The 23,648-nt window shown below is 47.5% G+C and overlaps 1 protein-coding gene and 1 long non-coding RNA gene across 6 annotated transcripts in view; one reads left to right on the forward strand and one right to left on the reverse strand.

The window, feature by feature from the left end:
- On the forward strand, positions 1-22,661 carry LOC124107922 (uncharacterized). Its single transcript, XR_006856564.2, has 3 exons — positions 1-431; positions 6,323-6,401; positions 18,486-22,661. It is a non-coding gene; the product is annotated as an uncharacterized LOC124107922 (long non-coding RNA).
- Znf473 (zinc finger protein 473) overlaps positions 15,348-23,648 on the reverse strand; it is a 16,692-nt gene continuing 8,391 nt past the window's right edge. For all 5 annotated transcript variants that reach the window (XM_046466234.2, XM_046466233.2, XM_046466235.2 and 2 more), the window contains 3 exons: positions 22,655-22,781; positions 20,850-20,939; positions 15,348-18,600 (listed from right to left, as the gene is read on the reverse strand). In XM_046466234.2, coding sequence (XP_046322190.1) covers positions 16,217-18,600; positions 20,850-20,939; positions 22,655-22,781 — 2,601 coding nt within the window. In that variant the 3' untranslated portion in view covers positions 15,348-16,216. The remainder of the gene's footprint in view (positions 18,601-20,849; positions 20,940-22,654; positions 22,782-23,648) is intronic.

The raw sequence follows: 23,648 nt of genomic DNA on the forward strand, positions 1-23,648 counted from the left end.
GGCGGGAATTCCAGACAAGTTTAGAAATCTCAGTAATTTATAGTAAAACAGAAATTAACTTTTTCATGACTTTGTGATGATATGGCTCCTAATCTTAAAACAGAATTAGGCTGAGTTCACCGATACTTGGTGCTTCTGAGTGAATGTAGCTTTCCTTAAAGTGACAGTTCAGGGTCGTAGGCTACTTCCATCTCAACTTGTAACTTCCAGCGTCACAGTGTTCATCGTAAGAAGGGGAAAGACTGAGGGAGGTGGCAAAGAAAGGTCTCAGTGGTCAAGGAGCGGGGGTCGCAAAGGTTTCTGGGAAATGTAGTCGAGTTGCGAGGCCTACGTCCAAGCTGCGCAGGCGCATTCGCGAACACGCCTCTGCGCCCAGGTGACTCGGCACCTGGCAGGGCAGACCCAGGGCAGGAGAGCGTGGGCCGTGCTAGGTAGGCGGGCAGGTGGTCAGCCCCAGGGCCCAATCGGCTGTGCGTGGCGCGTCGTCCCCTCCTGTTTCACGCTCGAGCAAGCCCCAGCGCCTCAGCGCCCTCGCAGCCCAGACCACGCGGGAGTTGGGCGCTTGTGCCTGAAGGGGACTGGGGCCAATTCCTAGAAATGGGTCCGCCCCTTTGCTCACTTTGCTGTGAAGGAGCGGACTCCTGGAGGCTCTCCCGCGCCTCCCACATCACAGAGCCATTAAGTGGTGTTAGGGTAGGTGGCCTAAATATCCAGGGAGACGCAGCTCTGGGTTCAAGCAAAGGTTTATTGACAGAGACCATCTGCCAGGCTGCCCTTCTGCCAGGCCAGCAGCCTGCTGGAAACAACTTCAAAATACCTGTCTGCCCCTGTGATTGTCACTTGGCGCCTTTGCTGTGGTTTCGGTAGTCAGACGCCTTGGGGTGGGCCTAAGGGGAAGGTCACACCTGGGTGGGCAAATGCCGATTTTCAGAAGTTACTTTGGCCTAAGGACCCAGCATTCCGGCCTTTTGTCTTCTAATGACAAGGGCCTGGGTTCCTTCCAGCTGAAGAAGGGCAAGAAGGGTGTAGGCTGGAACTGCAGGGAGGGGCTATATTGGCTCAGAAAGAGCTGGTTTACGGTCTGATTAGTGAGTGCCTTTACTCTGTTTCTCAAAAACTTTTTCAGGCAATTTACCAGACAAGGTCCTATTAAGAGCACTGTCATGAATGTAAGGAGAGGCCTGAGAGGGGAACAGCCAGGGGAGAGTCTGGCCCAAAAGGTTCCAGGGAGATGACTGTGGTCCTCTGGGCGGTGTTTCTTGTTGCACTCCCAGAGCGCAGAGCTAGGCTGTTTTTACTTGGACTGTTATGGATTTGTTGGCGAAATAACAGCATTTCCCTCCTAAAATAACACAAGTGCCTCCCTTCCCTGCTGTTAGTCAGTGGCTCTCCTATTTTGGATACCTACATTATTGGCTAAGGAGGTGACTTGAATTTGAAGAGACTCTAGGGAGTCTGCCACCTGCTCAAAGTGTTCATTCAGTTCTTGGGAGAGTTTATAGTAAAGATGGGTGGCTCTGCCTATTCCTGCTGTCCCTGTGCCAACTGCTGCCAATATGCTTGATCCAATGAGGACTGGGCAGGGTTACTCTTTGGCATCTGGGACTTGAATGGAGTCCAGGAGATGGAGGAAAGGGGCCAGTTCAACCTCCCCCTCAGAGTATATGGTTATATCTGGTGTGAAGTGGACAGGGAGGCAGAGGTGGGAATAGAGGGTGTCAGCAGCAAAGAATGAAGCTCCGCAGAGGAAGAAGATGCCAGGTTGGCTCCCAAGTGGCTGAGTGACGTTGTCAGTTGTGTTACACAGGACACTGTTAGTAGCATGGTGGAATAGAGACATAGGGTGGGAGAGGGTGCAGCAAAGTAGGGGACATTGGAATACAGTGGTCCCAAGAAATTACATGAAGAAGTGGTGAATAGAGACGTAGATGGGAAGTCCATGGAGAGGGATAGGGTTTGCTGTCAATGAGCTGTGGGTAAGAGGGCCGCAGAGACACAGAAGTATAGGACGGATGGGAATTAGTGAGGAGTTGCAAGGTTGTGTTGGGAAATGTGCGCCGAGGGGGTCTAGGCGTGGGTTTAGTATGGTTGGGCCATGTTGTGTGTTGCTTGTCAGCCAGTTGGATGTAGGCCTTGGTAATTTTGATTATTCCTGCTGGATCTCTACCCCACCCATTTATATGGACTCCAGCCTTGCCGGTGGAGTCCCCAAGCGGGTTTTGAGGGTCAGGGATGTCATATTGTACGAGATTACATTGTTTACTTTTACAGTTGGGGGAAGGAAATTGGAGAAAGTTCCGGGCATAGGTGTGTGAATGTGATGGCAAGACCAGTAGGGACCAAAAGCCTCATCAGAGCTGCCTTGGCAATCCTGCATTTGTTTTCGTTTGAACTGGGAAGCATAGTCTCATTCCCAATTGAGGGAGTGGCACCCCATGATGAAATTTTATGTTGTGGTAGTTGCGCAGGCATCAAATTGGAGTACGACAGGAGTGTTGGTGTACCATCCCTGAAAGAAAAATGGTGCAGGACTAATCTCACACACACCTGGGATGAGAAGCCGGTTTATGGCCAGGAGCCTGACAAGGCTGCTCTGCAAAACAGAGAGGGACAGCAGCAGCAAGAGGGAGAGCAGCAGCCACTCCCCCTTGAATGTTACCTTTTACAGGCTAGAATCATGGCCACGTGCTGGGGCGGGCTTAGTCTTGACTAACATAGTGAGTATCCCCTGATCTTGTGGAAGGCAAGTTTGTTTCTTGGGAACAAAGGCAGTTTTCTATCTCTCAAAGAGGGAACAGGGAAACTGACATGTCCCTTTATCTTCTCAAGGAGAGAACAGGGAAACCAGTATGTCCCCATCTCAGGGGACGGTAAGTTGTCTCCTGTCAGTGAGGGAACAGGGAGACACCAGCCGGTAGGTTTTATCTCAGGCTACTTTTTATTTCTTGGGAATAAGAAGAGCATTCATAGTGAGGGTGGGGAAAAGGAAGAAGGCTGCGATTATGCTAACAATCCTAGCAGCTGGAGTTAAGAAGAGTTGGTTGCCCCAGGTTTCGTGAACCTGGAATTCCCGGTAGCCTAATGTTGTGGAGCGCTTAGTAGAGAAAAAGAGAACTGAATTAAGGAAGAGAAATAAGGGATTTCTCCCAGAAAGAAGTTGGAGAGGGTGCCTTGTAGGCGGAGGGATGGGCTCCATGCCTGAAATCATGTAATGATACCAAGAGTGCGTGGATTTGTGGTTCCTCTGAGATCCGTGTTAATCTGATTGTAGTGGAGTGTTCTGGACTGCAGGAGAATCTGGGAATTGGAGGGGGAGGAGCCTTCTGCTGTCTTGATGGCTGTTGGGGTAGTCAGGAGAACTTGGAATGTTCCTGTCCATTTGGGGGATAAAGGAGAAGATGAAAATTCTTGAGATAAACCCAGTCCTCAGGATGAGGGGCATAGGCAGGCAGTGGAGAGGAGGGTTGTGATTGGGGTAGAAACCTGTTCTCAAGTTCATGGAGCATCTGCCTCATTAGAGAAAGAGTGGGAAAGTAGTAACTGAGAGGACTTGGGACATGGGCGGATCCCAGGAAGAAAAGGTGGCCGTCCTTAACTGTGGGAGTGCCTTTGCTTGATGGGAAACCTCTTTCTTTCCATATGGCAGATTGTGAGAGGAGAATGTGAAAGGCATACTTTGAATCAGTGTAAATGTTGATAGAGTTTTCCTTTTGCCAGTTGTAAGGCTCGGGTGAGTAAGCTCAGCCTTTTGAGGAGTTGTGCCCAGGGGAAGAGACTGTGCTTCTGTAATATCAGTGGAGGGACAAGAGCATAGCCTGCAGGTCACTGAGCTCCCATCAATAAACCGCTGAAGGAGAGGTTGGGGTCGAGGAGGGTCCTTCCTGAATGTAGGAGAAGTGAGGGAGAAATTAATCCAGGACTTCCTGGCAGGAGTGTGTAGCTGGTAGCTGAGGACTAGGGAGAAGGGCAGTGGGGCTGGCGGCTGGACAAGAGTGTGAGGACAGTGTAGGGTCTTCAGTGAAGGAGGCTTAGAGGAGTAGAATGAGGAGGGGGCCATAATCTGAAGAGCCTTGTGGGTCAGGAGGTCAGAAAGGTGATGGGGAGAGGGAAGGGGGGTGTTGTCCACAGGTGAGTTTCTTGCTCTCCTGAGCTAACAGGACCTAACGGTGATAGACCCAGAATCACAGCCAGAGATTCTGACCTGGAACCAAGAGCAGTTCACACCCTCGGATTCTGCCCCTCTTAACCCGAGCATCTGTTCTCCTTTCTCTGGGTCTCAGTTCCCTGATCTCCCCCTCACTACACAGCTCTGGGTTTTGTCACCACCCCAACCTCACTTTAGGGTCCCTGTGTGCACCCCAACTTCCAGTCTTTGTTTTTCTCTATGTCTCTGTTCCCTTCTCCTTGGCTCTCTGTCCAGATTTCTGTCCTCCTGTCTTTGAGGTTGTTCCCCTCTCTCGGTCTCTATATCCAACCCCCACCACACACCAATCCCCGGGGAGCCTCTGTGTCTCTAAAAACAAGGTCATTTTCTTCCCTGACCATGACACCATGATCACACCCCGCCCACCTCCTGCGCAGGCGGTGGGCATGGGGTTGCTCTTGGTGGAATGGGCTGGCTGCGGAAGAAAAGCTAAGAAAGGTAAAGCAGCGGGAAATCCACAGGACACAGGAAGTAATTTTAAAAGTGGGGGTGGAACAGGCTAGCCGATCTTAGGGATGGAGCTTCCACACTAAAAGGGGGCAAAATGGAGCCTGTGCATGCTTTATGTCAGGGAACGTCAAAGGTTTTCCTTGGTTCTCCCACAGTTCTGAAAGCCAGAAGTCCAAAATAAAGGTGGCAGCAGAACCTGCTCCCTCTGAAGGTCTAGGGAAGGACCTTTCCTTACCTCTTCCATCCTGGTGGCTCTTGGTGCTCCTTGGCCGTGGCTGCCTCGCCGCAGTCCCTGCCCCGTCTTCTTACAGCCGTTTTCCCTGTGTCCTCTCCGCTCTTATAAGGGCTCCAGCTGCTGGGTTAGGGAGCTGGGGTGAGGACAGGGAGCTCGGGCATGAGTGGAGGGCACAGTCTGAGCCTGGAGCAGGGACATTTTGCAGGGATAACCAGGGCAAAGGTGGGTGTGGGGCAGGGCTGCAGATTGGCCTCTGGGTATCACAATGGAGAAGGGAGATGCTCTCATCTGATGGTGTCTTTGAACAACAAGGGGAAGCCACAGCTGCAGTTAAGGGTGAGGTGTAGCATGTGAGGAGGGGCAGTGCTGTGGTGACTTGAGTATCCCCCAAAAGCCCAAGTGCTAAAAGCCTTGGTCTCCAGGGTGGATGTAGTGGGAAATGGTGGAATTTTGGGAGTGGGGCTTTGTGGGAAGTCCGGAGGTCACTGGGGGTGTGCTCTGGAAAGGGATCATGGGACCCCAGAGTCCCTTCCTTTTTCTCTGCTTCCTGGCTCACAGTGTGAGCAGTTTACTCCTCTTGTGCTCGTCCCATGAGTTGTTGCACACAATGGCACCCTGTGGTGGCTGCGGTGGTGGTACTGGAATCGTGTTCGGCATGGCCAGGTGGAGACCCAGAGTGGGGCCTGGCACAGCGTATTGAGGGAGCAGAAACCAGATGTTTGCCTCCCTTGGGACAGTGGACTCTGACACAGAGGAGACTGAGGCATCTCTGTGTGGTCACCATCTGCCCCATCTCAGGGCCAGACATCACATCTCCACTTCACTCACCATAGCCCATGTGTCCCCAGCCCTGTCCTTCCCACCCCGACTCAGGCCACAGCTTCCTACTAGACCCTCCCGCCCTAATCCATTTAGCACACAGCTCCAGAAGCACTTCTGTCATGAGAGCTGACCCTGTCCCCCCTGCCCCCAGGCCTCCTGTGCTCCCCAGAGGCCCCAGGATGAAGCCCCAGGCTTGAGCCTGGCCCAGGGCCCACCTGGTCCAGCCTGCATGGGCCTCTCTCCATCTCCACAACCCCAGCTGCCACTTCTATGTGTTCTCTCAGCTCCCTGCTTGAGTGGCTGCTACTGCATGTCATAGGTAGGAGTGCAGGCTCCAAGTTCAAGTCCTGGCCCCGCCACAGATAGGTGGTGTGACTGAGCAAGTCGTGTAACCTGACTTGCAAGGTTACAAGTTGTGTGCTTCCTGCCTGTGAAGTGGGGAGAATAACAGGACCCACCCGCACTGGGGTGGGCCTGGGGTGGGCCTAGCACGGGCTTAGAGCAGCATCTGGCACAGAGTAAACATTTAGTAAAACTGGAGGCAAGGATTAGGGGTTTAACCCAGGGCACTTTACCACGGAGCCTCATCCCCAGCCCTTTTTCATTTTTAGACAGTCTCATTAGTTTGCCCAGTTTGGCCTTGGACTTGCAATCCTCTTGGCTCAGCCTTCCAAGTTGCTGCGATTACAGGTATGTGTATTGTACCCACCTTGCATTTAAATGATCACCATCATATTCATTATGGTAATCATCCAATGTATTTTCAGGACTATTTTGCATGTAAAGAGTCAAAATAACTCAAGAAAAATTAGATTTCTTTTATACCTTATGTAACTGGGAAGCATGCAGTGTGAGTTTAAATGGATCTAAGGCCCTTATTGTCAGGTTGATCCTGTTTTTCCCCCTCTTCTCTCAACCCCCACCTGCCACCTACACATCTTCATCCTGTTTTTCTCTTCGTTCTATCTACAGCACTTTTTCAGATGGTAGTCAGCATGGCTACCACCATCTCAAACTTGTATTCTGCCTAGCAACCTCATATATGAGTCTCAAGGAAGACTCTGATTGGTTCCCTTTGGCCAGAATGTCCATGGTTTTGAGCCCACAGAAAAGCATCATTAACTAGTAACTGTGTAAACATCTCAGGAGTTTAGTTCTCAGAGAGTGGCCAGAGGTCATTGCCACAGCTGCAGAGATGAGCAAAAATTAAACACAATAGACCTTCTGTGTTAGCTCTTTCCTTGCCTACTCCCACAAACACAGGTGAGAATGTCCACACCAGACTCACTTGCCAACATGGGATTATTTTTAATGATTTCCCATCTAGAAAGGATAGACGACCATTTTAGCAATTAGGTTTCTCTACCCTTATTGATGGTGAGCATATTTGTGTGTGTGTGTGTGTGTGTGTGTGTGTGTGTGGTGCTGGGATGGAACCTGGGCCTTGTGCGGATGAGGTGTGTGCTCCACCACTGGCTATACCCCTGTTCCAATCTTTACATGAATTTTTCAGGCATTTATTTTTTTCTGAGAATTGTCTATTCATATTTATTCTTCACAAGTTTATTAGATTGTTTCTGTCACTTTTCTTATTGATTTGTAAATGTTTATTATATCGTAGCTAATCAACCCATGTGCACATGAACTGTTTTGCAATGTGGTACTGAAAGGGTAAAGTTTCTAAGCTACTTCTAAACTGCAAAGCTTGAGTTAAAATGTAAAAGACCAGGCATTGTAAAGTTCCTAAGCTGCAAGGCCTGAGTTAAAAAGTGAAGGACTAGGTATTGTTAAGTTCCTCTGCTACACCCAGAACCTGAAATTCCTGAGGCAGTTAAGACAATGCCCTACTGGCCATTTAGTTGATTAATATCCTAGGGCCCTGTGCGTTGCACGTAGGCATCGCAGGGCCTAAACCAATCAGTTTGAATGTGTACCCCGCTTAGGAGTAACCAATCACCCCCGCCCGACCTGTTCCCGCCAATGAATGAACTAATCATGTTTAGGAATTGTTGTTTGACTTTCCCGCGGTGTATGATGATTTGTTAAAGGAGACTGTGATGTATGCAAAGTCCCCGCCCTCCCCAAGAAGTGTACTTAAGCAGTGCTCAGTCCCTGCTCTGGGCTCTGGGCTGCTCTCCCTTCTTGAGTGAGCACGGAGCCCCAGCGCGCTGGAATGGATCCCCAGTAAATCCCCTTCTGCAATTGCATGAGTCAGTCTCTTGGTGGTCTCTTCCTCCGACGCTTCGCCGGACCCTTACAGTACTGGGGTGATGGCCAGCATCTCATTGAGGGGTTCTTCTTCCTGTCCAGGAGGATGTAAGCCACCCTAAAACTTAAAGTCTTAAATAATTAGTGAATAACAAAACACAAATAGCCAGAAATATATTTACAAATAGTGAAGCCCCTGATAAATCTAATCCATACGGGAGCTGGGACTAGACAAAGAAAAGGTGGCTCCAGTGGTTTATTTAAGGGGAAACATCAAAGGCAGGAATAAGGTTTCAAGGACAGAGTCTTGCTTCGTGATTTCTGCAGTCAGCAGGTTGATTGACATCTTGGCAGGTCACACTCATCTCAGGTGCTGTGTAGGCCACAGCAGAGCAGGATAGAGATTCACATTGTCCCTGGGCAGCTGACCAGAGAAAATGTCCACTGGTCATTCCCAGACACGAGATATTTCTATCCACTAGGCTTCCATGCATGGTGACCCACATGCAACCCATGGGCGGCTTGTGACAATATGGTTCTCTTTGTTTTTGGAATATATTGAGGCCATCCTTCCATGTAATAAAATGAATATGTCTACCTCATGCCTTTTAAAATAGCAATATAAATTTTGTGACCCTTCTTTTTAGAGTTGCACCATCAGTTCTGAGGAATCAGCTTCCTCTGACCTGAGACAAATGGTATTCATATTCTCCATTTCTTTCAGACTTGGAGATGAGCTCTGTGATGCCTCCACAAAAGAGGGTCCTGAGGAGTCAGCTTCCCCAGTTGGGGGCGCTGTAAGGGCTAGCTTGGAGATGCCAAACTGGGGAGACCCAGGCTCCATGGTGTTGCCATCCACCAGAGAACCTAGGAAAGCAGCAGAGGCATTTGATGTGTTTACTTGCCACTCCCAAGGGAGATGCCTCTGGGTAGGGAGGTCTCGGGTGTCATGAACCTAGGCGAAGCCTGAGGCAGGCAGTGGCCCTCCTTAGGAAGCACATAGCACCTGGTGTAGAGAGAACCCAGAATGGCAGGAGGCCAGGAAAGAGCTTGAGACACCAGAGAACCTTCATGGAGAAGCCATTCAACTGCCAGGAATGTGGGGAAGTCTTCATTTATCCTTCAAACTTTGCTTTCCATTAGCGAGTCCACACTGGAGAGAAGCCCCACAGATGTGACCAGTGCAGGAAGTTCTACCCACAGGTCTCCTACCTTGCCCACCACCAGAAAACCCACACAAGGGAGAAGCCCTACAGATGCAGTGAGTGTAGCAAGGCCTTCTGCCCCTCCTCCTCCCTGGCCCAGCACAAGCCGTCCATACCGGGGAGAAGCCCTACAGATGTAACAAGTTTGGGAAGACCTTCAACCAGAACTCTTCTCTCACCCACCACCAGAAAGAAGCCTCAGAAATGTAAGGAGTGTGGGAAAAGCTTCAGTTACAGCTCATCCCTCATCCAACATCGGAGAATCCACACAGGCAAGAAGCCCTATACCTGTAAGGAATGTGGGAAGGCCTTCAGTCAGAGCAGCCACCTGACTCAGCCCCAAAGGACCCCCACTGGGGAGAAGCCCTATGAGTGTAAAGTGTATGGGAAGGAATATGCCCAGATCTCTCTCACCTCACTGAACACCAGATGACCCACACCAGGGAGAAGTGCTACAAGTGCGGACTGTGTGGGAGAGCTTTAAGCCACAGCACTCATGTCACCCAGCACCAGAAGACCCACACGGGCAGGAAGCCTCATAAGTGTAAGGAGTGTAGGAAAAGCTTCAGTCACAACACATCCCTCATCCAACATGAGAGAATCCACACTGGCAAGAAGCCCTGTGCCTGTAAGGAATGAGGAAGGCCTTCCGTCAGAGCAGCCACCTGACTCAGCACCCACAGCGGGGAGAAGCGCTTCAAATGTGAGGACTGTGGGAAGGCCTACACCCAGATCTCAAACCTTCTCCGACATCAGAATCACACTGGCAACAAATGCTCATCTTCAAGGCCAGTTCCAGAGAGGAACACTAACCCCATATATTGACATCATTCTTAGAAGGAGGATGTCACGTGTTATCACTAGCCAAGAGAGCTTCTCATTGTTTGGGGGGTCTCCCAGGAACAGGTCTCTCTGAGCTTTTTAAATTGATTTTTCTTCCCTTAAATTGGATCCCAAAAAGTCAAGAAAAAGAGAAGAAAGTTATGAAAATTGACGCTTGAGAGTAAAAGTCTCAAATATACGTAGCTAAACAAATGCTAGGCAATTTTTTAAAACTTTAAACAACAAATTTCACAGTGTAAAGTTGGTTTAAATAGTGAATATCTTTCACACACTCACAGCTACTTTTAGTGTCCTATTATTTGTGCCTATTATATTTCTGGGATTTATGCTTTAAAAAGCTGTTATCCCACTAAACATCATGTTTATTCAGGTCTAAAGGAGACTTTTTACATATTTTAAACATATAATTATTTTATATTAAAAATAATGCTTATACTTTTATAATAGGAACAATTTTGGTAGGAAATAATACACTTTCATTATAAAGGATATTTGTGAAGTACGGAGAAGTATGAAATAAAACACCAATTCCCTGTAAAACCATAGCTCAGAGAGATTCAGTAGTCATTCTTGGGTTTTTCTTTCTGGATTATTTTTGGTCTGTATTCTATATGCATATGTTTAAACTGTCAGAAATTTTGAATTTCACAATTCAGCTGCCCTCAGAAGCCATATTTTTTCATACTTTCTTCCAAATCTTTTAAACAAATGTAATTTTATTTCATTGGAGTCCCAGTGTAGAGTCAATCTGCCCTCATCATACCATGAGCAGTTTCCTGTCGCCTATGCATCACACTCATTGTTAATGCTAATGGTTGGTCACTGAGAACAGTTCACAGATCCATTCCCAATTAGCTCTTTCTCCTAAGTTCCTGACCGACACAGGTTCACCAGCTTTTCCAATTGTGAATAATGTTGCAATGAGCGGTTCCAAGCTCACCTCCTCCAGCTTCTTTGGGGGAGAATTTCTTGTAGGCAGATTCCCAGGGTGGCAATGATGGGCACCAAGGCTCCAAGCATTTTGATTCCTCAAATGTGCTGCCAAACTGCCTTCCAAAGGGGCAGTTGGAGTCAATGCAGTTCACACAAGCTGGATGTGAGGACCACAACTGCATTTCTATGGCAACAAATGTCAATCAATGTGTCATTAAGTAATCCTTAACATCTAATGCTTTGCAGTTTTCTGCAGTTGCCACTTACTCCGCCGACATAGTATCAAGTCCTTCTTGGATGTTCTAGCTTTCTAATTTTCTTTCTTTTTTTTATTGGTTGTTCAAAATATTACAAAGCTCTTGACATATCATATTTCATACATTTGATTCAAGTGGGTTATGAACTTTAATTTTCTTTTCTTTCCTTTTTGATACCAGGGATTAAACTCAGGAGCACTCAACAACTAAGCCCCATTCCCCAGCCCTATTTTTTTTTTGTATTAGTTATAGGGTCTCACTGAGTTGCTTAGTGCCTGAGGCTGGTTTTGAACTCACAATCCTCCTGCCTCAGCTGAGCCGCTGGGATTACAGAGGTGTGCCACTGGGCCCAGCTCTAATTTTCTTGGCTTTTATAAATGTGGCATGGAACATCTTTTCTGCAGCAAGGATGAGCACCTGATCACTTGCCAGGTGAAATCCTGGCAGTGAGGTCATAGTCTCCACATACATCGCCAGTGGCTTTGCAGAAGTCCTGTGTCACCTGGCACTCTGCCAGCAGTGTATGGTGCTGTGTCTAACCCTAATTCTAACCTGTGGTAACTAATATTATGGTTTAAAGCCTTTGCCTGGCATTTCTTCTAATCTTTTGGGGCTTCTTTCATGATTGAAATATTCACTGTGCATAATTCAGATGCTACAAAAACTGAAAAAAATGTATTGTGCCCAGTAAATCTTCATTCCAAAGACCTGAGACTTTTTCTATAAATATGAATCTCCCTTTTTGTTTTTATGAAACATTATAAAATTACTCAGATGTGTGGTATTTTTATGTCACATAATCACATGCACATATTGATCTTAGAAGTTACCTTAGTTGACATAATGTAGATGATTTCCCATGAGAGCACAAAGTCTGTACACCTTAAACACATTATACAAAGAGATGAACATGTACCTATGTATCTTTCAACAATTGCATATTTCATGCCATACTTCTTTGATTTATGCAACCAACCCCCACGAATGTACATTTAGGTTTCCATTTTATTTTGCATCATTAGACATTTATATTTTACATGTGTAGCATAAGAAGAGTTCCAAACATTCGAGTGAGGTCATAAAATGACATTTAAATTTTTCAGTTATTGCTGGTCATAGTGGTGCACACCTATAATCCCAGCAACTCAGGAGGCTGAGGCATGAGGACCACAAGTTGAAGGGAAGCCTCAGCAGTGTAGCAAGATCCTGTCTCACAAGGTGGGGGAGGGAGGCTGGGGACATGACTCAGGCAGAGCACTTGCCTGGCATGTATAAGGCCCTGGGTTCAATCCCCAGTATTGGTACTTTTTTGGGAAAAGTGTTTTTTTGTTTTTTTTTTTCCCAAGTTACTGCTCAAGTCCTCCGCAAAAGGATGAACCAACCACTTTACATGATTCCTTGAAGTATGTGAGTACCTATTCCTCTGCTCCTCCACTTTCCTCACAAACACTTGGTATTAGTTGCTTTAAAAACAAAACAAAACAAAACAAAAAACAACATTTTAAATCTTACAGGTAAAAATGTCCTAAAGATTAATCATCTTTTATGCATCTATGTTTTGCATTCTGTGAATTGCCTATTTATATATTTTGCCCATTTTCACTCTTTACATAACAGCAAGTCTTTATATATGTGTATACTTACCCTTTGATACGTGACTAATGTTTTCTGTTCTCTTTCAATTTTATGGTGTATTTTGCTGTAGAGAAATTTTAAACTTTGAGGCATTCAAATCTGTTTTCCTTTTTAGTTCTTGAACCAACTATCATGTTAAGAAATCAGCCTTTCTCATCCCTAAGGTTATGGGGGTGGGGTGGGGGGAGTTCTCCTGAGTTTTTTATAATGATTTTTTTTAGAATTAAAACTTTATCCAACCAGATTTTTAAACGGTTTATGGTATGAAGTAGAGATTTGCTATCAGCCAAGAGTATTATGATGCTCAGGGAAAAAAGGAAATTCATTGGCTAAGATGATTAAAAAGTTTCACCTTCAGGTACAGATGAATCCAGGTGCTTACATGGTCTGCTGGTAATCTGTTCTTTGCTTTCAGTTCTACTTCAGCACTCATTTCACATAGCTGGTCCTCCTGGCCCAATTCATGTTCTAAAACCTCATCCCCAATGTGATTGTTTGGATGAGGCCTCCGGGCCTCGTGAAGGGGATTAGTGCGCCTATTGCAGACCCCAGGGAGCTCCCTTGGTTCATTTTCCCGTAGGGTCTTTCTTCATGGTGGCAAAGTGCCCACCAGCAGTTCCAGGTTTCTCTCTTATCAACTCGGCAGCCCAAATATAGAAAGCACCTCACCCCCCATTCCTTCCAATACCACCTCTTACCCCTCCCACTACACTCCTTTGCCTCCTCACTCATCCCTTCTTCCACCTTTGCCCCACTCTGTCATCTCAACACAGCGAGGAAATCCTGCTAAACAGGCCTGTCAATCCCCTCTGCCCTCAGCCCTCCAGCAGGAGCCCACATCTCTGCTACGGCATGTCAAGCCCTTCAGCGCCGCCTGAGGCGTGCAGTCTAGACCTGACCTGCACACCACAGCTCCTCCTGCTCCAGCCCACACAGGCTTCCTTGCTCCCCTGACTGCGCCAGGCCCTCCCATCCTTCCACATTCTCCCGGGCTGCTCCCTCTGCCTGGTCTCTCTTAGGACATTCACAGGGTATCCTCCTTGCTTTTGCACCTCTGCTAGTCACCTCAGAAGCCCTTCTTCAGCACTCATTTCACACAGCTGGTCCCCCCTGGCCCAATTCATGTTCTAAAACCTAATCCCCAATGTGATTGTTTGCATGAGGCCTCCGGGCCTCAAGTATGGGATCAGTGTGCCTATCACAGAACCCAGGGAGCTTCCTTGGCCTTTCCACAGTGGGATGGTGCTGTCCAGGAACCAGGAAATAGGCCCTCATCAGACACCGAACCTGCCAGAACCTTGATCTTAGACTTCCCAGAATATAAGTGCTACACCTCTGTTGTTTATAAGCTACCAAGTCAATGGCCATTTGTTACAGCAGCCCAATACACTTGGGCTTCCATACACCCCAGAACCCATTCCCTGCTCTCATCTACTGGAGGACTGATGACTTCACTTTACTCTCTCTCCAGCTGGAACCTTTCACTTTCACAAGTCCTTCCCCACTGGCACATGAGCACCTGGTAGCCAGGGACTCTGCAGGCCCAGCAGGTAGCCAGGCAATGTGGCATCAGGTCCAGAGAAAAAAATACTTTTTTTTTTCTTTAAAGAGGTACCTTTTTTTCATAGCTTTATTTTATTCATTTATTTTTTTATGTGGTGTTGAAGATTGAACCCATGGCCTCACATGTGCTAGGCAAGTGCTCTACCATTGAGCCACAACCCCAGCCCAAAGAAGGAAATACTTTTAAACTCAAAACTTTAATCAGAGAACCAACCAACATGCACACACGGAGGGTATTTCTACAGGGACCCACAAAAACTCACATAATTAAACACAAGCCATATGAAAAACAGAAAGCTCTCCCCTGTGGTGTGGGCCCAACTAGCAACCAGGAAGCCCCCATTTCAACTACAAAACCAACCATCAGAACTCAAGGTCCACTGCACAGGACACACATCCAGTCTACCCCCAGCACCCCAGATATACGCAATATTTTCAGCGTCCCACATCTTTGTAAGATTCTGTTGTGCTTCAGCAAATATGACTGGGTCACTTAGTGAGCATGGCACAAGTCAGGAGCTGATGAGGTATTCAAGCTGGTCACGTTCCATGAGGGGACAGTTAGCTTGGCCAAGATGAATGGGCAGCTTCAGCAGGAAGGATCTCCTCACCAGGTTCAACAATAATCCCTGGTGGTCCCAGAACCTCCTCTAATAAGGCAAGTAGCATTTTTAAGATGTTACTTGTCAATTGACAGTGATCCTCTGTGGAGTCATTCATTTCCCTTTTGGATTCCAGAAGCTTCAGGGTCAGGGCAATCGTATCTGCACTCCCTGCCCTTTGGCCTCGCTAAGTGCCTAGTGAGTGGCTAGCTTAGAAAAATGGTCATCAATTAACATCTCTATAACAAATTTCAGCTCCAAGCACCTCTTCCGTGTGGGTTATTTTGTGTTAACACCCAAGGCAGCTTTCCACACTGCCCCTGCTATTAGCAGAACCCATTCGTGAATTCAGCTGTTGGCAGTACCATTAACTCCCATGACAAATTTGGGTCTCACATCATATTCATTTATTGGTACTGAGGATTGAACTCAGGGGTGCTTTACATCTGTATTCACAGTCCTTTTTATTTTTTGAGACAGGGTCTCACTAATTTGCCCAGGTTGGCCTTAAACTTCTGATCCTATTGCATCAGCCTCCCAAATAGCAGGGATTACAAGAATGCACCACTACAGCTGGCTTAAGTAATGGTTTAAATGGAGGAAGACTATGGAAAGAGATGGTTTGCAAATATGGCCAGGGAGAAGATTCTTCTTGGAGAGGTTTGGGAGAGTACAAGTAGAAAGTTCTAACCATTCAAGGTGGAAATTTACATACTCCTCTTGGATTTTTGTGGATTCAGTAAGAAAAGGCTAGGACAGAGGACAAGCATTTAAAAAGAAGAGGGAGATGAACAAAAACTTCTTTTAATATAAAAGAGCATATTTGTGTTTTATCTGACATGTACTCACAGATCAGTCAGCAGTTCTAAGTACTGGACTTTATTTAACCCTCACAACTGCCCTGAGGTAGGTGATTATTATGCCCATTTTAGGGAAGAGGACACTGAGGCCCTGAGAGATTTTAACTTTCCCAAGGTCACTTGGGGTGGTAGATGGCAGAGGTGAACACAACTCAAGCAGACTGGCTCCAGATCTACTTCTGAATCCCAATGTTACACAGCTTCTCAACTTTTGTCTCATTGTTTGGATGAAACCCATATGTATAAACTTTCTAATCAATCTTTATTGATAAAGAGATTTATTTATTGTGAGGGGTGAAGCTGTCAATATGTTGGTTTCAAATCTTGTACGCAAATGAACATATTCAGATGTGCAGGACTCTGCTGCCACCCAGTGGCAGCAGACAGTATTGCTCCTTGTTACTTTTGAGTGTGAAGCCTCTGATGTCGGTTGAGACTGGAATAGCACCGAAATGTCTTTTGACAGTGTTGACAGTGATAAGGTTTCTCCTGGGTGTGAATTCTCTGATGCTGAGCTAGGTGGGCACTGAGGCCAAAGGCTTTGCCACATATTTCACAGGCGTAAGGCTTCTCCCCAGTGTGAATCCTTTCATGCTGTGTAAGATTTGCTCTCTGGGCAAAGGTTTTCCCACATTTGCTACACATGTATGGTTTCTCCCCAGTGTGAACTCTCCGGTGAATGGAAAGGCATGAGCTCTGGCTGAAGGACTTCCCACATTCCTGACAAACATAAGGCTTTTCTCCGGTGTGAACTCTCTGGTGTCGCATGAGTTGAGCACTCAGGCCAAAGGCTTTCCCACAGTCACTGCATTCATAGGGCTTCTCCCCCGTGTGAATTCGCTGATGCTTAGAAAGGCATGAACTCTGATGGAATGTCTTCCCACACTCACTACACTGAAAGTGCTTCTTTGCAGCATGAGTCCTGTGATGCTGAATAAGGTAGTTACTCTGGGTGAAGACTTTGTCACACTCCTTACATTTAAAGGGCTTCTCTCCAGAGTGAATTAACTGATGTTCTGAGAGGTGAGCACTTTGGCTGAAGGTCTTGCCACATTCGTTACACTTCAAGGAGTGCTCACTTTGGGAAGACTGTTGTTCGGTGAGGGAGAGGTTCTGGTCGGCTTTCCTGTGCTCACCACGTTCACATGGCCTCACCCCAGAATGGATTCTCTGATGGCGACTGAGTTGTGTACTGTGGCCAAAGGCTTTCCCACACTGATGGCACTCAAAAGACTTCACCCTGGTGTGAATCTTCGCATGCTGAGTTAGGTATTTGCTACGGTTAAAGGTTTTCTCACATTTGTTACACTTAAAGCATTTCTCATTGAGCCTTTGATACTCTCTCTGTTCTGAGTTCAGATCCAAAATTTTCTTGCTTGTATCAAATCCTTGTTTTTCTCTGGTGTGAATACTCAGGTGGCAATTCAGGGTTGAATGGCAAATGAAGCGTTCTCCACACTCCTGACATTGGTAGGGGGCTTCGATGGTGTGGATTATCTGATGCTGCACCAAGTGTTCTTTGTGGCTGAAGGTCTCCTTGCATTCAGCACAGCCAAAGAGCTTCTCTGTGGTATGACTGGACTGATGTCTAATCAGGTGTGAGGGTCGGCTGAAACTTTTGACACATTCCTGACATTTGTGGGGTTTGTAGCCTGTATGAATTCGCTGATGTTCATTAAGGTGAGTGTTCCGGCAGAAGGTTTTCCCACAGTCACTGCATTTGTAAGGCTTCTCTCCACTGTGAACCCTCTGGTGGATCTTCAGTGAGGATGTATGGCTGAAGGCTTTCCCACATTCATTGCATTTATAAGGCTTCTCCCCAGTGTGGATGGTCTGGTGTTCAATGAGTGACGAACTCCGCCTGAAGGTCTTCCCACACTCCTGACACTCAGAGGTAGTTTTTGTAGCATGGGTTTTTTGATGTTGGATGAAATGCTTCTTCAAGTTGAAGGCTGCCTGGCACATGGCACATTCGTAGTGTTTCTGAATGTGGGTCTTCTGGTGCCCGGCAAGATGAAGGGCCCGGCTGAAAGCCTTGCCACATTCACTACATTTGTAGGACTTAGCACTTACGGTGGTTTTCTGACATTTAATGGGTCGTGCACGATTGGACGGACAGTCATGATCTTGATTGTTACAGAGTTTTTCTCCAGTGTGAATTTTCTGATGCCATTGGAGGTGCATGTTCTGACTAAATGTTTTCCCACATTCCTTACACACATAGGACTCGTATCCTGTATGAGTCACAGGACGAACAAATAGGTAGGAACTCTGGATGAAACTTCTCTCATGCTCTGGACGCACAGGGGGCTTCTCCTTCGTGTGAATGATCCAGTGCTGGATAAGGTGGTAACTCCGGCTGAAGCTTTCCCCACATTCACTACATTTATACAGGGTCTCCTCTCCCTGTACAGAATCCTGCTGGCTCTGGTCTGAGTAGTAGCCAAAGTCACTCCTACATTCTTTCGACTTAGCTGGTGTGAGGCTCTTTTCAGGAATGTCATGCATCACAGAGTCTTCTCCTATGGAAAGCGGGGAACTAGGACTGGGGCCACTCTTGAATTCATGATTGCATTCTGTGGGACTTTCCTCGTTGACAGCAGCATCAGTCCTCAGAAGACTTTCTGGATCTCCCAGCAAACTATCTAACCAGCTCTCATCTATACAGGTTTCAAAGCTGGAGTTCCAGAGGCCATCCTTGGAAAATGCCTCCAAAATCTCCTGGGAGAGCCCTTCTTCTAAGAAATCCTGATGCAGAGGAGAGGCCTTGGTCTCAGTCATATCTGAAAGAGAGAATACAAATGTCTCCAGTGGGAAAGACCAGAGCTGTGGGCTGAGAATGTGGACAAGAGGCAGTAGGGGTGATACGTCTTGAGTCCAGCCTGTCCATCAAGGGGGTTAAAGGAAAGGGGCCCGAAGTGGTGTCCCGTCTGAAACTGGCATCAAGAAACGGAGTCCATTCTCAAGAAGGGAATCTGGAAACTTCAGGAGTTCAACTGAGAGGGAGAATCCCAGCCATAACCCTCATACCTACATCAATGACTGTGTTCCCCAAAGTCTCCTGGAGAATGATTCAATCACCCACCCAGTCCTTCACATCTGAATCCTGGGAGTCCGCATCCCCACTCCCACTCACCACTTTCTGCCAGACCTCCTTGGGAATGTCAACTCCCTCCCTCTCCGGTGTCAATCATCAACTTCCACCCAGCCATCAGGGGCTGTGTGACAACCAGCTCGGCTACATCACTCCCCCAATAAACACTTCCAGAGCCTCTGAAGAGAAATGCAAGTGCATGAATCCAGCATTCTCTGTACTGGCCCCAAAGAACTCCTGCATGTCCCTGAATTTACCAAACTTTCTTATCTGTGCCATAACAGGACTCTTGTGCCCAAGTGCCCTTCACAGGCAAACTGTTCTGTGTCCTAGCTTGAGTACCACCCTACTCTGAGGTATCCCCAAAACCCCACACTGCTTTCTGCTGAGAGTGCCCCACCTTGTGTTCTCTCTGAAACAGCTGAGCTTTCATCACCCTCTACTGTGACTTGTGAGTGGATGATGTACAAGCAGTCACAGAAAATTCTCAAGGACAAAAAGCAAGGTACCTCAGGTGCACTCTCAACCACCCCTGATAGCCCCCTTTCCAAAGTTGAACAAGCAGATCTGCCCTTATCTGGCCCACCCTCAACTACCAAGCTGTGCACCCCTGGGACCCCACAAAACATGAAATTCACTGCTTTCTCCACACCTCCAGTCCCCCTACCCCACCCAGCCCATCCTGAACCATCATATTCTTTCAAGTCTGTTCCTTCGTGGATTTCATGGCTCTCTATCCACTGAACATCTCAGAGACTGCCCATATCTCAGCCTGTTAAGTGAAACTGAAACAAAATCTTTCCAGAGCCACCTCTTGCTCTGCATTGTCACATCTTCTGTGCTTCTGCTCCAACAGCTATCTGGCTTGTTCTCCTCACTATGCCTCTGTGCATGCTGCTGCCTATGCCTGGAGCACATTAACAGCCGTGTACCAGGCCCTCTTACATGCTGAGCATGATGTAGAGAGCTGGGAACACAGGATGAATCTAGCAGAATTTGCAGTTATAGCAGGAAGAAGACCTGAGTGATAACAATGCAGCACAGTTGTGACTATTGGAGATGTACATGTACACACACACACACACACATGCCTACCTATATATTTAGTTGTCTCTACTTGAAAATATCCTCTATGTTAAAGTAACAGAAACAAAAATGAGAGGTCAGGGGAGCACGTGCCTGGATTGGTCTCCCTCATGTGACACTGGTGCTGAGCAGCAGGCTGCAGAGGACTCATAGGCAGTGAGCCAAGCACAGGGATGCAGACTGATGGGCAGGTAGAGCCATGGAATCCTGTGATCTCTGGTTCAGGGCCCTCCTCCTCACACTGATACAGTAACACTGAGCGAAGCCACCCACACCCAGGTGAGGCACCTGCTTCTGCTCTCTCCTCCCAGGGATGTTTCCACCAGGGGAAGCACCACAGGAATCCTCACTGACCTGCTCAATCAAAGGAACCCTGGCCCGGGAGACAGCAGAGTGGATCTTCTTGGCAGCATTCAGTCCTGGGCCTGAGTTACTCCCAAATGTGGTCATCTGCTAAGCCCAGGGCAAGGGAGAAAGGTTGGGTCTATATAAAGGGAGGGAAAAGAGGTAGACAGACTGGGGGTCTACGCCTCATAGGCACAAGGCAGGAAGTGGGCAGAGACTGACACAGGGAGTCAACAGCCTCCCCTTGCTGAATCTGGAAGGAAGAAAAGAGGACAGGAGAGGCACCAGGACAGTCTGTGCAAAAGGCCGGAGGAGGAGGATACACAGCAGGCATGTCAGATTGAGTATTGTTTAAGCATCCCCATCCCCCCTAAAATGAAGGGACAGACACCAAGGGATAAATGAAACCCACAGGCCAGATGTCAAGATGTCTGGGCAGACACACTGGGAGTTGGCCACCTCAGGCAGAGGTTCTGAGGTACACCAAGGGCCCTCCCGTCCACTTACCAGGGCCAGCTGCTTCTGGGCTTCCTTCCACCAGGGCCTCCAGGTCTTCCCCACCATCTGGATAGGAGGTCAGGCTGGGTCTTGGGGGATCTGCAAAGACAGAATGACACTGCAGTCAATCACAATGTGGAAAGTCAACCATATGTCCAATAGGAATCTTTCAGCTCTCCCAACTTTATCCTGCACACAGCAGGGACTCCCCTATCTTGCTTCTGTAGCACATACTGGCTATAGTTTGGAGAAGACCTGCCCCGGTGTGACAAAATTCTATCAAATAAGTTTCCATAAAGTAGTCTTTTATTTATTTTTTAATCTTTTAGAATAAATTATTCTTAGAAAAAATTGAGGACCTAAAAAGGGGAAATAAGTAGCTGAGGTGACAGTGATGGGGAACTGGGATGCTGGGGCTGGGAGATGTCAGACATGCACTGGGGCTGGGTCTGTGAGGCTGCTGTGCAGAAGTGGGTGGACACAGCCGGTCCAACTAGACCCCTGGGAAAAGCCTGCTGGCACACCTGGCTTTAAAGAGGGCTCCCCACATCCCCAGAGCTAATAAGACAGGATCGCTAGGCCTAAACGATTTGTGCAAACAATATGGTTTAAACGAAACACCTACTTTTCTTGTGAGTCTGGAGTTTGGGTTTGTGCCAGGCAAATGGGGCATATGGCCAACCCCCAATAAAAACTCTGGGCCCTGAATCTCCGATGAGCTTCCCTGGTAAACAACATCTCACATGTATTGTCACATCTTGTTGCTGGGGAATTAAGTGAATCCCATGTGACCACTAAGAAGATTCTGGAAGCTTGAGCCTGGCTACCCTGAACCTCACCCCACTTGCCTTTTCCCCTTGCTGACTGTGCTCTATACCTTTTCACTGTAGTAAATCACAGCCATGAGTCTGACCATAGGCGGAGTCCTCCTTGTGAATCGTCGAACCTGGGGGTGCTCCTGGGGACCCTAACCTGGCTGGGAAGGCAACTTCCCTTCTGTGAACCTAAGTTTCAGAATGATCAGTGAAAGAGGGCAATCCAACCTCCTCATGGGGTGACCAAAAGATTGAGTGAGAGCTTGACCAGCAGAGGACTTGGTTCATGACACAGCAGTTTCTGCTACTCCACTGCTTATTCACTCAGAAATGGTTCACTGGAGTCCTATGGTAGGTACTGGGGACACCAATGAACAAAGCAGGTTAAAAATCCTGCCCCTATGAAGTTCCCATTTCAGATGACAGATTAAGTAGTTAGAACACTAAGGAGCCATGAAGGAGTTGAGGAGAGTGAGGCAGGGCCTTCTCATAGGTCACAGCTCAGTGTAACAAAGGGAAGCCCTGAGAACTATGGGCAGAGGGGAGGGCAATCACAGTGACCCTAAGGTCAAGGAATGACTCCATGGTTACAAATAGGAAATTCATAGGGATGAAGCTGCAGAGGCAGGCAGGCAGGAGGCCAGACAGGGCTTCTCAGCCTCACTCCACTAACATTTGAAGGTTGGATAACCCTCGGCTGGAGGTGCTGTCCTGTGCATTGTGGGAGGTGTGGCAGCATCTGTGGGCTCCACCCGCTATAGCACCCCCATTCCTGGGCTCACCCACTATAGCACTCCTGCTCCAAACACGAGGATTAAAAATGTCTACAGACATTGCCAATGTCTGCTGGCAGGCAGAGGCAGCCAGTTGAGAATGACTGGGTTGGGCCATGCTGATACCTAGGCACTCAGAAGCTGGGACTCCAACTGGTGGGTGGATAGCACAGGTGATCCCCAAGTAGGACAGTGACTGGGACCCCAGAGTCAGAAGAGCACTCACTCAGAAGAAAGAGGTTCTGGTAGTTGTCCAGAGCTGTGTCCCAGAACAGGTCTGCCTGGTCTAGCCCCAGCTGCTCCCAATCCTCCAAGGTGAAATCCATGGCCACATCCTTGAGGGTGACAAATTCCTAAAATGCAAACACACTTAGTCATTCAAGTGCTGGGGCCAGGAAAGAGCCCAACAACCTACTCAGGGCACCCTAACCCTCAGTTTACCAGGACTTTGGCAGTAATCATCTTGTTCTCAGCCTCACAGGAACCTTGAGATATGACACTCAAGAGCCCTGTATACTGCAGGCAAGAAACAGTCTTGGATGGGAGAAATCGATGTCAAATCACTCAAACAGGCAGAACTTAAACCCAATCTGCCTGATCTAAAATCCATTGATTTCTCAAAAGAAAATAAATTTTTAAAAATAATAAAAAGTTTTAAAAAATCCATTGATTTTCCTGCTTTTGTCTTTTTTTTTTTTTTTTTTGTATTAGATCAAGATTTTAATTTGTATTACTGTGGAAATTTTCAAACACACACAAGCAGGGAAATGCATATAATTAACCAGATGGACCCAGCACCCACGGGACCTCTAATTTCCCCTGTGAATACTGCAGTATTAATCGTAATTACTTAATATTCCTTAATATCTAGACCATATTCCAAGTACACACACAGATTTGTCTGACTTCTTGATGTTAATTCTGTAGTTACATTGTCGAGTTCTGAGGCCCAGGTGTGCAGCTGGCTTGTGTCAGCAGACCTTCATTCCTCAGCCATACCCCTGCAGCCTCTTTATTCTTCCATGCTCCTGACTTAAGGTCCTACATCTAGCTGCCCCTCTGCCCCTGTTTTTCCTATAAACTGGTGAGGAGAGCAGAGGCCTGATCAGAATCAGTACAGCCTTTGGAAGCAACCCCCCCCCCCCACCGCCGCCCCAATGTGGTGCCAGATCCACTTTAGGCAATACAACCACCTAAGCTGCATGTCTACTGTTCAACTT

The sequence above is a fragment of the Marmota monax genome, unplaced genomic scaffold (genome assembly GCF_021218885.2).
Source record: "Marmota monax isolate L192 unplaced genomic scaffold, Marmota_monax_Labrador192_F-V1.1 WCK01_AAM20220418_F8-fsc00160, whole genome shotgun sequence".
In the NCBI taxonomy this organism is placed as follows: Eukaryota; Metazoa; Chordata; class Mammalia; order Rodentia; family Sciuridae; genus Marmota; species Marmota monax.